Source organism: Osmerus eperlanus, chromosome 2 (genome assembly GCF_963692335.1).
Source record: "Osmerus eperlanus chromosome 2, fOsmEpe2.1, whole genome shotgun sequence".
In the NCBI taxonomy this organism is placed as follows: domain Eukaryota; kingdom Metazoa; phylum Chordata; class Actinopteri; order Osmeriformes; family Osmeridae; genus Osmerus; species Osmerus eperlanus.
This window is the reverse complement of record NC_085019.1, coordinates 6,309,493-6,322,434: the sequence shown is the minus strand read 5'-3', so window position 1 is coordinate 6,322,434 and position 12,942 is coordinate 6,309,493. Positions and strand designations below refer to the sequence as shown.

Here is a 12,942-nt window from a genome sequence, read left to right as displayed (position 1 = left end):
TACCTCCCTATTATTCATAACCATAAACTGAGTTTTAGGGCATATTTTGTTGCATGAGTCTCACCAATGCCCTTTAATGTGCACTTCCTCGCCAGTCATCTGGAGTTGACATTCAATGAGGGAAGCACTCCCACCTACAGGCAGAGCAAAGTAATGATGCGACAATGCAGTGTTTGTACTGTAGTATATATTATTTCCAAGATAAAATACTTTAAACATCAAGCACTATATACAGTGGACCCAGTGAATAGCACAACTGAGACAAAATATAACAATATACATGATAGTCAATGCCCTGGACTTTGAAGTAACAACAGTTTAAGTATAGCTTTCATTTTGTGAACAGAGACCCACACAAGCTCACAATTCCCTTTAATGGGAATAACTATCATGCCAGGTATTAAATGAGTAAAGTCTATTTAAAATCCTGAAAAGCAACATGTCGAAAGTTCACAAGTGTGACATTTTGAAATGAAAACCTGACATCCTCGACTCTTCATGACAGCAATGTTTTGTGTGATCCTCACTAAATTGACAGGCACATGAACCCTACAAAAACATTTGAGCATAGAATCCATGTCATGAAAGGTGGGGAAATGCATCAGTATCACTCCAGTCAGTAGACAGACATTCTATGGTCTTGAGGTCTGAAAGTGAGCTAACTTGACAGTGTACAGTAGATCAAGGTAATCCAACCCTGCTCCTGGAGATCTACCCTACTGTATGTTTTTACTCCAACCCAGCTGGTATTCAGCTTGATGAGGATTGGAATAAGTATATGCGAGAGAACGGTAGCTCTTCAGGAAGAGGATTGGGCAGCCCTGTTTTAGATATTTCTCCAACTTCATCCAACTCTGCCAGTTCGATTCCCGGCCGTGCCAAATGACGTTGTGTCCTTGGGCAAGGCACTTCACCCTACTTGCCTCGGGGGGAATGTCCCTGTACTTACTGTAAGTCGCTCTGGATAAGAGCGTCTGCTAAATGACTAAATGTAACTCTCCTCCTTGTGTGGGGATAACCGCGCCCCCTCTCCTCTCTGATCCACTTACAGTAACACACTATCAGTCCAGAGCCACTGGGTGAGGTATAAGAGGGAAGGCTTATGATGAAGCGAACTGAACACAGTGAGGTTACCAGCATGCTGGCAGGCACGACTGGCCACAGGTCACAGAGTAACTGCGCAGTCCCATTGATCCTCAGCAAACAACTTTCCCTCCTCTCTACATCCTCTGAATCTCAAAGAGACGGACATCGGTGTCGTACCAAATGGGAGGGTCCACATTGCTGTAAAAAAAAACAAATTCAAGACAGTGTCAGTCTATTTTAGCAATCATTTGTGTTATTTGCTTTGTTATCATGAGCCATGAAAACCATGGATATCATACATATTCTTTTCCCCCCACTCACCGCAGGTAGACTACACCCCACATGTATGTGCGGAACCACGTGGCCGTTCCCGCATTGGCCTGGTACTTCCTGATGAGGATGGGGTGAGGGACTGGCAGCAGGCCCACCAAAGTACCATGCTGGAGGAACTTCAGGATCTCGGACTCATCTGTCAGGCCCCTGGGAAGACAGCATCGTACACGTCGCCCACAGAGACAGACTCCAGCACTTCGATCCTCATCAATATCCTTTGCGAGGATGCTTCACACCAGAGGCCCCTCTTCCGATGCATCCCCCCCCTCCCCCCCCCTCCCCCCTCCCCCTCCCAAGCAAGAACGTTAAGGGTGGTGTTTCCTTACTTGTCAATGCAGATCTTTTCCACCTGGGGGACCAGGACCTGCAGCAGTCGCATGATCGTTTGCAGCGGGAGCTTGCACTTCCAGGAGAGAACCTAGGGGACAGAAAGGGGACACGGCTGGTGAGCCTGGGCGGGGCCGTCATCGCCCCGACATCTGGGAGGGCACAGATTCAAAACGGACGACGTCGGTCAAGATGTCTACCGACCCAGTCTGGTGTAGCGGCCCAGTAGGAAACAGTGGAGGCACTGGACACACGGCGTCTCTCCATCTCCGCCTCGGTGTAGAACACATCCTGGGGAAGGTCGAACATACAGACGGCTGTTAACAGGCACGCATATGCAGGACGAAAAGGCGACGGGTGGACATTCAGACCGCCTCACCTCGGTGTCTCTTCCCGAGTTGGACTCGGTGTCGCTGGCCCCAGTGACAGCGGCGTGGTCCGGACGAGGGGCCGGCGGAGAGTCTTTCTTTGGCACGGTCACCATGGTCCCGTCTTCTGACACCTGAGACTGCTCTGTCAGCTTATCTATAGCTGCAGGTAGCAAATCCAGACACCACCTTTCACCTTTCAATGCATTCAGGATTAAACACTGGCGCATACAATACATTCAAACAACGAACCAAGAACGGACCTTAAGTCGTCACACCACGATAAGGCTTTGCTATGGTTATCACCACTAGAGTTTAGTCCAGTCTGGATGTACAGAGAGAGAAGAGAGAGAGAGAGAGAGAGAGAGGAGAGAGAGAGAGAGAGAGAGAGAGAGAGAGAGAGAGAGAGAGAGAGAGAGAGAGAGAGAGAGAGAGAGAGAGAGAGAGAGAGAGAGAGAGAGAGAGAGAGAGAGAGAGAGAGAGAGAGAGAGAGAGAGAGAGAGAGAGAGAGAGAGAGAGAGAGAGAGAGAGAGAGAGAGAGAGAGAGAGAGAGAGAGAGAGAGAGAGAGAGAGAGAGAGAGAGACAGGTGAGGAGTGTACCTGGCATAGCGACCAGGCTGGTCTTCAGGGTGCCAGGCTCAGCAGGGACGGCAGGGTGGGAGCCCTCCATGGAGACAGTCTCCTGGGAGCTGGTGCGGGAGATGGCGTCTGGCGACTTCCTCTTCCTCTGCAGAGCCTTCTGGATGGAGCCAGGGTCCGACGGCAGGTTAGCCAGCTGGTGGAACACATTACGCTTCCGGATGATGGCGTACACCAAGTTACAGTTACCTGAAGTTGCAGACAAGGACATCACTGAATTTGGGGAGAGACCTGTCAAACAACTGCTTTAAAAAGGAGCATTTCGTGTAGCACTGACGGTTCGGATAAAAGCGAAATGATAAACGTGCAACACATTTACTGGCACACCCAGCTGCTACTCAAAGAACACTCACCGTCAAACTGGTACTGGATGATGTTGTTGAAGGCCTCAAGCAGGAAAAAGACCAGGTGGTGGTTCTGGGAGGCAGAGAAGAGGAACCAATTGGTGGAGAAGGCCTCCAGGAGATGGAGCAGCTTATTGGCTGCCACCATCGACAGGCTCTTCAGATAGGGGGACACTGTAGAGGAGCAGGTGGGAGAGTGTTCTCTGAAGTACACAGGCGTACAACGTTAAAAGTGCACATTGGCAGCTGACTAGGACCGAAGTAGGCCATTAACAAAGTTTGAATACTATATTCCACAAATTCCACCTGGGACTGCTCTATAAAGTAGTGACGCTGCCAACTTCATGTCATCGAGCCGGCAACATTGCTCACCATTCACGATAATGGTGAGAAGACAGTCAAACAGAGGCTGAAGACGCTGGTGGCCACTGGTAATGATCTTGTGGAACACCTGAAGTTGAGGGGAAAGGGTAACAGACTCGGTGTCACTCGAGATGGTGCTCATCTGTGCGAGTCTAGATGAGCTGCTGATGCAGTGCTGCCTCACCACGACGAGCAGGTCAGCGTGGGTGCCTGTGAACACGGGGATGTCCATAGGAACGTGGACGGAGTAAGGCTTGTTCAGACGCACCCCAAAGTTCCTCTCCCCACTCAGCAACAGCAGGATGAACACTCCAATGTGCATGAGGCCAACGCGGGCTGTATTGCACGCACAACACACACACACACGCACACACCATGAGATCTTAAACATGATCAAAATCATCCATCTATACACGGATACAAAACGTGAAGGTTCTCGTTTATTGCGAACATGTCCCCGATTCAACTGTACTCACACTGGTCCGCTCTGGAATCGTTCAGGTAGAAAAGGATAGGCACCAGGATGTCAAGAACATCACTGCTCTTTAGCACAAAGAACAGGAACTTCTGCGATTGGGGAGGGACGGGGGGAGGGGGATAGAGAGGAATGGATTGAGGGAGCGGGGAGGGATCAGTTAGGAACCATTACTGTAGTCTACACATGCTCCGGAAAATGGGAAAGGAGAAAGGCGCAACCAAGGTGTTTAAGACTTCCAAGTATGATGGTCTCCTACCTTATTGAAGTCACACAGCTTCCAGAAGAGCACCAGAAGCTCCTGGTGGAACTGGATCTTCTTGGTGGAGTTGGGCAGGTAGGTCTGAGTCAAGGGGTTGGTCAGCAGGCGAGCCAGGCCCTTCAGGACAAAGTCATAGTCCTGCAGAGGGAACGGGACACCTTGAAACAGGAGGCTTTTCACGTGGCGAATCATCTGTATGTCAACAAGGAGCCAGACTCAATTACCTCTTCCCTGTGGATTCTGGACAGGTAATTTACAAACAGGTTGTCTGGGCCGACAGACTGCAACAACAAAGAAGAATGCATTAGTCATCCTCCTGGTCTGTGGTAAATATCCATCTAGCTCTAAGGGCTTTGTCAGGACAGGTTCATCACCTCCTGGTCATCCATGCTGGAGGGTGAGGCCGGGCGGTGGGCCACCCCTCCCTCGTGTTCCAGGGTAACAATGAGGATCTGCACAGCCTGCTCCACCAGCTGCTCCCGGTAGTCCGAGAACAGCAGGTGGTTGTAAGGGATGCCATAGCCCACTGGGTCATAGGCACACACCACGTTCACCAGAGAAGTGAACAGAGGCAGAGCATGTCTGAGGAAGTTAAGAAGCACAAACAAGGTACACAATAACACAATAAGAGTGGGAATGAGAAGAAGAACTATCCTTTATTGATCTCACACTGTTATTGGGGTCTTTGTGGAGGAAACCCATGTGAGCATTGGGGAGAACATGCAAAGTCCAGACAGAAAGACCTGGGAGATGGCCCACCTAAGCACCAACAGGAAGGAAAAGTGGAGATGACCTTCTAGCTCGGAGGCTGAAGTGTGTGTGTGTGTGTGTGTGTGAGTGTGTGTAGGACTCTTCTAACCTGTTTTCTGTGGAGCAGAAGAAGGTCACCCAGGGGTTGAGGATGTTGTTGTCTGAGGAGGGAGGAAGATACATGGCTTCTGAGAAGCAGGTTAGCAGTAGCCTCAACAGCTCCGATCTATAGGAACAAGAATATATGGAGAAATCCAAGGTTGTGATTGGTAAAAAAAAATGAAGAGGCTAGTGGAATGAAATAAGCAGCGTTACAGCGCATCAGTGGAATAGTTGCTGACAGAGAAACTAAAATGTGAATAGAACAAGGACATTCTCTCCCTGTGTCTCACCTGTTGAGGTCATGGATGTAGTTGAGGGGGGGGGACTGAGCAAAGCCCACCCCCGCCTCCCAGATGTACTCACAGCTGTCTATGGACTGCATGTCCTCCACCGAGTCCTTAAGGAAACACAACGCCATCACTTCATGCTGCTACCACGAAACTACAGGACCTATCCATGCAAAAGAACTAATGGATGTTTTGTTTTTTTCGGTACCGAATACAAAGAAACTTTTTATTTGTCTAACAGCACGACACACAGGATGCCAAATCTAAGTGCTCACCTCCTGCCTGGCCAGGGACATGGGCAAGAGAGTGATCTGATCTGCATGTTTTCACTGGGGTTCTTTTGTGGAGGACAACATGTTAACTCCATACAGAAAGGCCTGAGATATTGAGCAGTGTTCTGTTTGTAATATGATCCTAAAAGGCCTATAGTATAAAATAGCTTTTCTACTTTATCGGAAGCATATCCGTGATGAAAGTGTTTCAGAAAGAATATATTTACTTTTCGCCTTCGACTTCGGCTACAATAGGGCTGTCTTTGAGCTTTCCATTCCAGCTAATAAGTAAAGGTCAAAACAAGACAGGTTTCTGACTTTCTACTGAGTCTGTCTGAGACTGGGATGACAGGTCAGGTAGCATACCGGTAGTGTCTTAAACCAGGAAGAAGGAAACAGACTTAATGTTTGGTTCACCTTTAACCTTTTAAGGAGTGAGTTATTTTTCCAAAACGGAAGCTAGCTAGTTTTAGTTAGCTTCCGTTACCTAGCAACCTAGCATAATACTCGTAGCAATGCTACTACCTGCTAGTGTTACTTGTTAGCCTCCTAATTGTACATTTTGAAGCCATACTATAGCGTTTGTCATATAGTTTTTGTCTATCGGAAAATAGTCGGTTGGAATGTTCAGAATCACATATGTGTGACGCTACTCCTTAACAGGTTTTAAACAGAGTTTAAACAAAGTTCCTCCTCGACCAATGACGACAGCTATTTACCTCAAATAACACTAATTGAATGGAAGACGACTTAAAAAACTAAACGTGAAACAGCGTGCGCTCAGTGCGAGGCAATGGGCGACTCACAGGGCCTCTCCTGTGGCTGTGCACTGTGAAGTCGGGACAGAAGAGTAGGTCAGCGATGGCCAGCAGCAGAGACTCAGCCAGAGGACGAGCACTGTCGTCGTCGTCCATCTCATCTGTCTGTGAGGAAGAGGAGGAGGTTTGCACTACAATACAATCAGCAGGTTGTTGTTGGGACCAGACCAGCCATGCCAGTGTGCCTACAGTAGCTGAAACTCTGATTGGGAACTACAGCTCAAATCAGGGTTCGGACATTTCCCCTTGATCCTTCCTTGTAGGAAAAAATGATAAGAGGGCCATTGATGCAAACCCATGAAGGACCTCCCACATTACAATTTGCCATTCGTGAAGACTTATGCAGCCACATTCAAAGACATCCATTCATGGCAAATTTACAGACAGGATCGATAGACTGTACAGACGAAAAAGCAGAGTCAATCTGGTTTTAGCCACCTATAGGAGGCCAGACCAGAGGAGTCAGGTTTCAGCTGCTACTACACATGGACATTCTGTTCCTAATGCATAATCCACACGTCCATCTGTCCTCCTACACCCACTCACCCCAGCCCGCCCAGCACCGGGCACAGTGGACCAGAAGAAGCCCCTCCAGTCCTGGTCCTCAAAGATGTAGGGCAGGATGCGGGTGAGCATGCGACTACAGTTCAAAACCACCTGCTTCTCTCTCTCGGAGGGGCACCCGGACTCAGCCCCCTGCACCAGCTTCTCTACCGCCTGCGGGGCAAATGTGTGTTACCGATAGCTGACAAACACTGACACGCACAGTCAAACACACAGGCCTAATTGTACACAATAGCATATGGTGCACACAAACTATTTATGACCGTTGTATGTTTTCATGGTAAAACATCAACAAATCTGGCTGAAAATCCTTCTGAAACCAATGCACGCCATGGTAACCAGACACCCCAGCCTGCTATAGTGTATGCTAAACATGAATCGGCACCAAGGGCTCCTGAGACCCCTCCCCCTGTTTCATTAAGGAGCCCCCGGTCTGTCTGTTTTGGTTCTGATAGGCAGCTTCAAAAGGAAGCAGAGAGATGGAGACAGGAAGGGAGGGCGCCTCTCTTCTTTCCTGAGTGCAGCGGCCAATGACTCACTGACAAATATTTGCCAGGCACTCACGACAAAACCTGCATTGTTTCATAACAGTACTATTACATGACTGTACCACATCACTCTGTTGATAGCGTTCAGCAGTTGTTATTGACCGATCTTCTTAAATGTCCTAAGAAATGGGAGTGCTATTGGTTGCAGCTAAAAGGGATGCAGCCTACCTTGTAGCACAGGGTTGCCAGATTGGAAGGGGACTCCTCTCGAACAGCTCGGATCTCTGCAGCTGGCACCAGGGCAAACACATCCTGCACAGTGGTGGCAGTGTCTGCCCAGAACTGGTCCCAGAAGGCATCGTCTGTGGCCTCCACTGGCTAAAGGGGAAGAAAAACTGTTGCTTGCAAACTACATTACCCATCTCCCATCGTGCTTATCATGGTTAATATTAGGCATTGTATGATAATATCCAATGACAATTACGCTCTGCAGAATGCTCGTAGAAAACATCCACTGGAAAATGTACCTGTGTTATCTTTCATCCTACAGCCACAATAACTTCGGCTAAACACAACCGCACTAAATAAACAAAACAATAGAAAACATTAAATGGGAATCTGCACCGTGCACCTGCCACATCTGGGAGCGGTGATAGTAGGCTATTATTTCACATACGCCATCGACCGTTTAAGTGTAAACCATGTGAATAAAGGCCTGTTTTAATCTGTTTGGTCAAAACGCAGGTAATTCAAATGACCATTCAGCGTGGAGTTTTCATTTAGGCTACACCCTATTTATATCCCATATTTCTGATCAAGATAAATAATAGATATGAATACTATCAATATTATAATTATTTGTATCAACATTGTTAAGGGCATAACATCGTTTACGGACCAGTTTAACCGCGGCAAATGCTGTAGGTCGAGGTATTCTAATTAATTATCTTTAAACGGCATTTTAATGTAATAACCTACGAATTTAACAACACCGATGGTAGAAAAAAAGTAGGCTATTTTGTGGATTTGCAACCTCTGTTGTCTCCTCGATCTCATCTTCTCAATGATGCTGGCATAGGCTATCTATGGTGCGCATATGCAAGTGGAGCGCTTTCAGTATAAATTGTTTGATATAGCCTAATCTCTGTTGTTGCATGAAATTGTCTTCAATACCTGTGTTTTGGTTGTCAGCTGTATTACTGCCTTCCTGAAGTTCAGTTTGGAGTCGGTGTTACCCATTGCGATATTCCTTTTTTCTGGAACCACTGCCGTTGAATCCAGACAGCCTTAATCTTACCTCCTTCCTTTGCTTGAGTCATTCGCGGAGGCGTTTTTACATCATTGGTTGGATGGTGCATTGGTCTGTAAACTTCCGGGTTCTGAAGATGAGCTACAATTGATAAGATGTTCAAAACATAATGTAGGCTATCTATGGCCGGCCTGATTTAGTAGCCTATATTTCAACCTACAGGCTATACACACGGGATAACGTTCTGATAGATTGTCGTTGTGAGATTTTTCATTTGGTAGGCTTATGGGCCCAATAGTAGGCCAATAAAGCCAGCGTTTAGGTCATTGTCTATAAAAAAAAAAAAGTAAAATAATTTTGTACAAACTAGCTGTCAGTCTACATTTGTCTCGTGATGCTGCAACTTGCAAGGGCAAAATCCTTGCATTTGAACTAGTATGGACAGTTAATTAGCCTTAGCGACATCGTGTGGGAACAAAAAATGGCAGAGAACAAAAATGGTCCCCAATATTAATTTAATGTTCAATTTCACCGAGGGGGTTATACTGACAGTAGCCTACAGGTTGACACTGCAGTTTGGTAAATTGTTAAGGCAAGTATGCGCATGCGTTGCCAGTGGAGTTTGTCTGCTGCCTTTAGTCTTCTGCGCAGTCTCAGTGTCATGTAAACACAACAGCACCTAGCAGTGGTTCGGTTGTCACTTGAGTCAAAGGTTGAACAGCTAGATTGGCTAGCTAAAGTGATAGGGTAAAAACCGGCAAAACGTTGTTCAGGCTGTATTTCTTTACTTGTTGGTGTGTTGTATCGCTGGATACTTTGGCATATGATGCAGTCATCTGTTTGTCGATTTTGGTCAGTGTGTGAGTCGGGAAAGCTAACGAGATCTAATAGTCTAGCTAGCTGCTAGCACTAGCTTGTTAGCTAGCTAGTTCTAGCTAACCATCTACGCTAGCTAAAGTTAGCTCAGTTTCTACTCTTACTGCTAGCTTGGAGTCTAGCTCACACATCTAGATAGATATCTTAGACATCTCAGGTGTCCGTCTCTTGGTAGATGTTGTATCTAGCTACCGGTTACTATACCCGTTGGGCATCCCAAAACTAAGCTAGCTAACTTTAGCAAAGGTTGGCTAGCTCTAGTGCCAGCAGGACTGGACAACAATAGCTAGGCTAGTGGTTGGTTGACGGCTGAATTTTTAATCTAGCACTGGTTTAACAGCGGTTGTTCACATGACAGTAAGCTTTCTTGAATAAGGAAGTAAGTTAGCGATAAAGTTAAATCCATCAGGTGACATTTTAAAACCTTGGACGGTTTTCTGTGGCTAAAATACGAAATTGGCTAGGCCAAGACTGACAAAATCACCTCGTCACTGCAGTCTCTCTGTAGGCCAGGACTCCGACCTACAGTTTCCAGTTCACAGGATTTCATCTTGCACTGCATTTAACATTGTCATATGTTGACTGAAAACAGGTGTGTTGTCTCATGCACGTATAGTGATTTGAAATAAACCCAGTAAGATAAAGAAAATGTCTCGGAAAACTGGTATATCAGTTGCACACATATAATATATCATGCACGTTTAAAACGTGTGTATTTCAAATTCTAGACCATCTAATATGACGTTCTTTCTCCCACATGCTGCATAGGAAGCGCCAGCGCTGCAGCGATGAGGAGAATGGCCAGCTGGTGCCTCAAGCCAAAAGGTCAAGCAGAGCTCACCCCCTCTCTCCTGAGCTGGGACGGGATGCCTGGGACTCTGAGGTATGTGTTCTTACCTTGAAATCACCACCTTGAGCTACTAAGCATTGTAAGTAGAATTAGAATGTCAGTCTTTAGAATGTCTAAAAATGTTACACTGACATTCTCACACATTCATATCGACTATACCATTGAGTAGACTGCTTTTCCTTTGCTGTCCCTCATCATTACAATAATAGCCTCTAAGGATACTATATGTGATCACCAGAAGTATAACAGAAGTATAAACATGTCCACTGATAAATACGAATCTTGTTCCTAGGCATTTTGGTCTACACATCCAAAAACCCATGTGCAGGGTTTGAAATTACCTATAATTCAAGGGGTTAGGGTTAGGGTTACCCTTCCAATTTTGTAGGACCCCCAAAACTAAAAGTATATATATATACATGTACATCATGGGGGGTCCCCTATAGACTTATAGAGGGTCTCTGACCCCCCCAGCCCCCCTTTATGTTGAACTCTGCACATGGGCATTGCAAATCTGTGTTAGGATTGTAAGCCACACAGTTCTGTTGAGCTAGTCCGTGGTATGATTTGTCAACACATTGTGAATGTTTCCTTGTGTTTGCCTCCTGCTCAAGTCCTCCAACAGTGAAAGCAGTGGGATAAGCAGTCCAGTGGAGAGCAGCAGCAGCAGCAGTCAGTGTGCCGTGGACTCCCATGGAGGGGGCCCCAGAGCCCCTGGACCCTGCAGTCCCCTCAGCTCAGCTCCCTCTGAGCTGGCTGGTGCTCTAAGCCTGGTCTCCTACCACCAGATCAACCGAATCCTCAGGGAGGCCCATTTCCAGAGCCTGCAGAGCCGGGGCAATTCCAGGGATACATGACTGCCCCCTCGTACTCGCCAAGCAGGCCTCTCTGGGGGCATAAGGACTTCGGCCTAGGCTTGCGAGAGCACGACACGGTGGATCACATCGCTCAGCCCGACAACACCATTCCCTGCTTCCGTGATGTCCGACAGCCCAGTTTTCTTTGCGTATCTGTGGGAGAAGGCTGGTCCTTGGTGTAGATAGTTGACCTAAACTTGGCTAATCCGTAGAATGAGAGAAGGTATCCATCTTGTTAGCAATAATAACGATTTGCTCCAATTGAATTGTTTTTGTGTCTGACTTATTTTTGGACCACCGTGGTTTACATGCTTCTCAAAAAGCCTCATCGAGAGGTGTTGTTGCAGAGTCCCGTCTCATCAGCATCACTTCATGTGATAGTAGTAGGGGCTGAAGAGATGTTACCAAATACTACTTGTATGCTGGCCTATTTGAACTGTTCAGTCTCTCTGTGGAGTTGGTGGTGTTAGACTATCTTACTGAAGTGCATAATGAATCCAAACTAAGAGGGGTTGGATCACACTGGGAGGAAGATTTGCACTTGGATTTGTTTTACATTTTGATTTGCTTCCATGTTATTACAGGGGCTCGACACAGCCAATGGCTCCCCATCTGTATACTCTCCCTGGAGAGGTGATCCTAGTGGGTAATGTACAGTGATTTTCACCCTGGGTATCTGCTTGTAGAGGGCTGTACTCAGTTCAGGGAGGTGGACATATTCCTTAAGCCATGTCAGGTTTGCAGCATGGCTCCAGCCCATTGTGAACAAACGACCAGTACCTGCTGGCTTGGAAACGGATATATTCTGTATGACCCTGTCTGCACTGATCAACCAGGTAATAAGAGCACTGACCATGAGGCTGTGCATTTCTTCACCTTGCCTCTACAGCCAGATTCACAATCTGGATCCCCTTTTCCTGGTAGCAAAGCACCACTGCCCTCTCTCAAGACTGTATTTGGTGTGCTATGCTATCGGAGATCAAAAGCATTTTGGGGATGTTTTTTCTTGATGTTTTTTTTTTTTTTTTTGTATTTTGAATTATTGACGTTATTACCTGCCATTGGAATTTTGGGTTTTATTTGGTAAATTCACCTACATTTGAAATGAATAAAGATAGATGTTTTTCAAATATGTGATTCTCCTCTCGTGTATTATGTTTCTATTCTGATGTGGACGTAGTGCTGCTTTAAAGGGGACGTCTGCTCGGTTTCTTCCCACTGAAAAAGTAATGGATGACGTGCCATGCTCTGAGACCCTCGTTAATGAGATATGACTCGTGTTTGAAGGAGGGCCACAGAAGGGTCCCTTTAATTAGCACGGTACATGTCTTCGTCTTGTCATGGGCCCTCGTAACAGATCAGGTACATTAATGCATCGCACGTAACCATTGCTACCTTACCTTCCGCTGTACCTCCTCATTACCAGGCTCCTTTGAATCCCCAAAGCAGCCCAACTCACCTATACACTCTGAGAGAGAAGAAGGATGTGTCTGATAAACCATGTTAGTTATCTGCAGCATTCCAGTTGACACACACACCTCTGGAAGTCACCAGCTCAACATGGTAGACAGTAGTGTCAACCAATGGCCATGTAAATGTATGTACCTCACTTGTGCTAAGTGCTAATTAATT

General features: G+C 46.7%; 2 protein-coding genes across 6 annotated transcripts; one reads left to right on the top strand and one right to left on the bottom strand.

Annotated features, from left to right (window-relative positions):
* Positions 1-169: 169 nt before the first annotated feature.
* On the bottom strand, positions 170-10,209 carry hid1a (HID1 domain containing a). Of its 3 annotated transcripts, none has more exons than XM_062448977.1 (20): positions 10,088-10,209; positions 7,707-7,856; positions 6,973-7,143; positions 6,415-6,531; positions 5,340-5,446; positions 5,057-5,173; positions 4,572-4,779; positions 4,422-4,478; positions 4,195-4,335; positions 3,937-4,027; positions 3,645-3,796; positions 3,470-3,548; positions 3,107-3,271; positions 2,715-2,942; positions 2,126-2,277; positions 1,951-2,037; positions 1,746-1,837; positions 1,408-1,566; positions 997-1,284; positions 170-854 (listed from the first exon to the last, which is right to left on the bottom strand). In XM_062448977.1, the coding sequence occupies exons 1-19, from the start codon at positions 10,163-10,165 to the stop codon at positions 1,221-1,223; spliced, it is 2,415 nt and encodes an 804-aa protein (XP_062304961.1). In that variant the 5' UTR covers positions 10,166-10,209; the 3' UTR covers positions 170-854; positions 997-1,220. The 3 variants fall into 3 exon arrangements, with proteins under 3 accessions (XP_062304961.1, XP_062304960.1, XP_062304962.1); XM_062448976.1 differs by lacking the exon at positions 10,088-10,209 and adding an exon at positions 8,652-8,813 and having other exon boundaries at positions 2,126-2,310; XM_062448978.1 differs by lacking the exon at positions 10,088-10,209 and adding an exon at positions 8,652-8,812.
* Positions 9,375-12,428, top strand: LOC134009380 (protein FAM104A). 3 transcript variants are annotated; one of them, XM_062448985.1, is made up of 4 exons: positions 9,375-9,474; positions 10,112-10,195; positions 10,372-10,486; positions 11,068-12,428. In XM_062448985.1, exons 2-4 carry the CDS (start codon positions 10,179-10,181, stop codon positions 11,308-11,310), a joined length of 375 nt encoding a protein of 124 aa, XP_062304969.1. In that variant the 5' UTR covers positions 9,375-9,474; positions 10,112-10,178; the 3' UTR covers positions 11,311-12,428. The 3 variants fall into 3 exon arrangements, with proteins under 3 accessions (XP_062304969.1, XP_062304968.1, XP_062304967.1); XM_062448984.1 differs by having other exon boundaries at positions 10,101-10,195; XM_062448983.1 differs by having other exon boundaries at positions 9,375-10,195.
* The last annotated feature ends 514 nt before the right edge of the window (positions 12,429-12,942 follow it).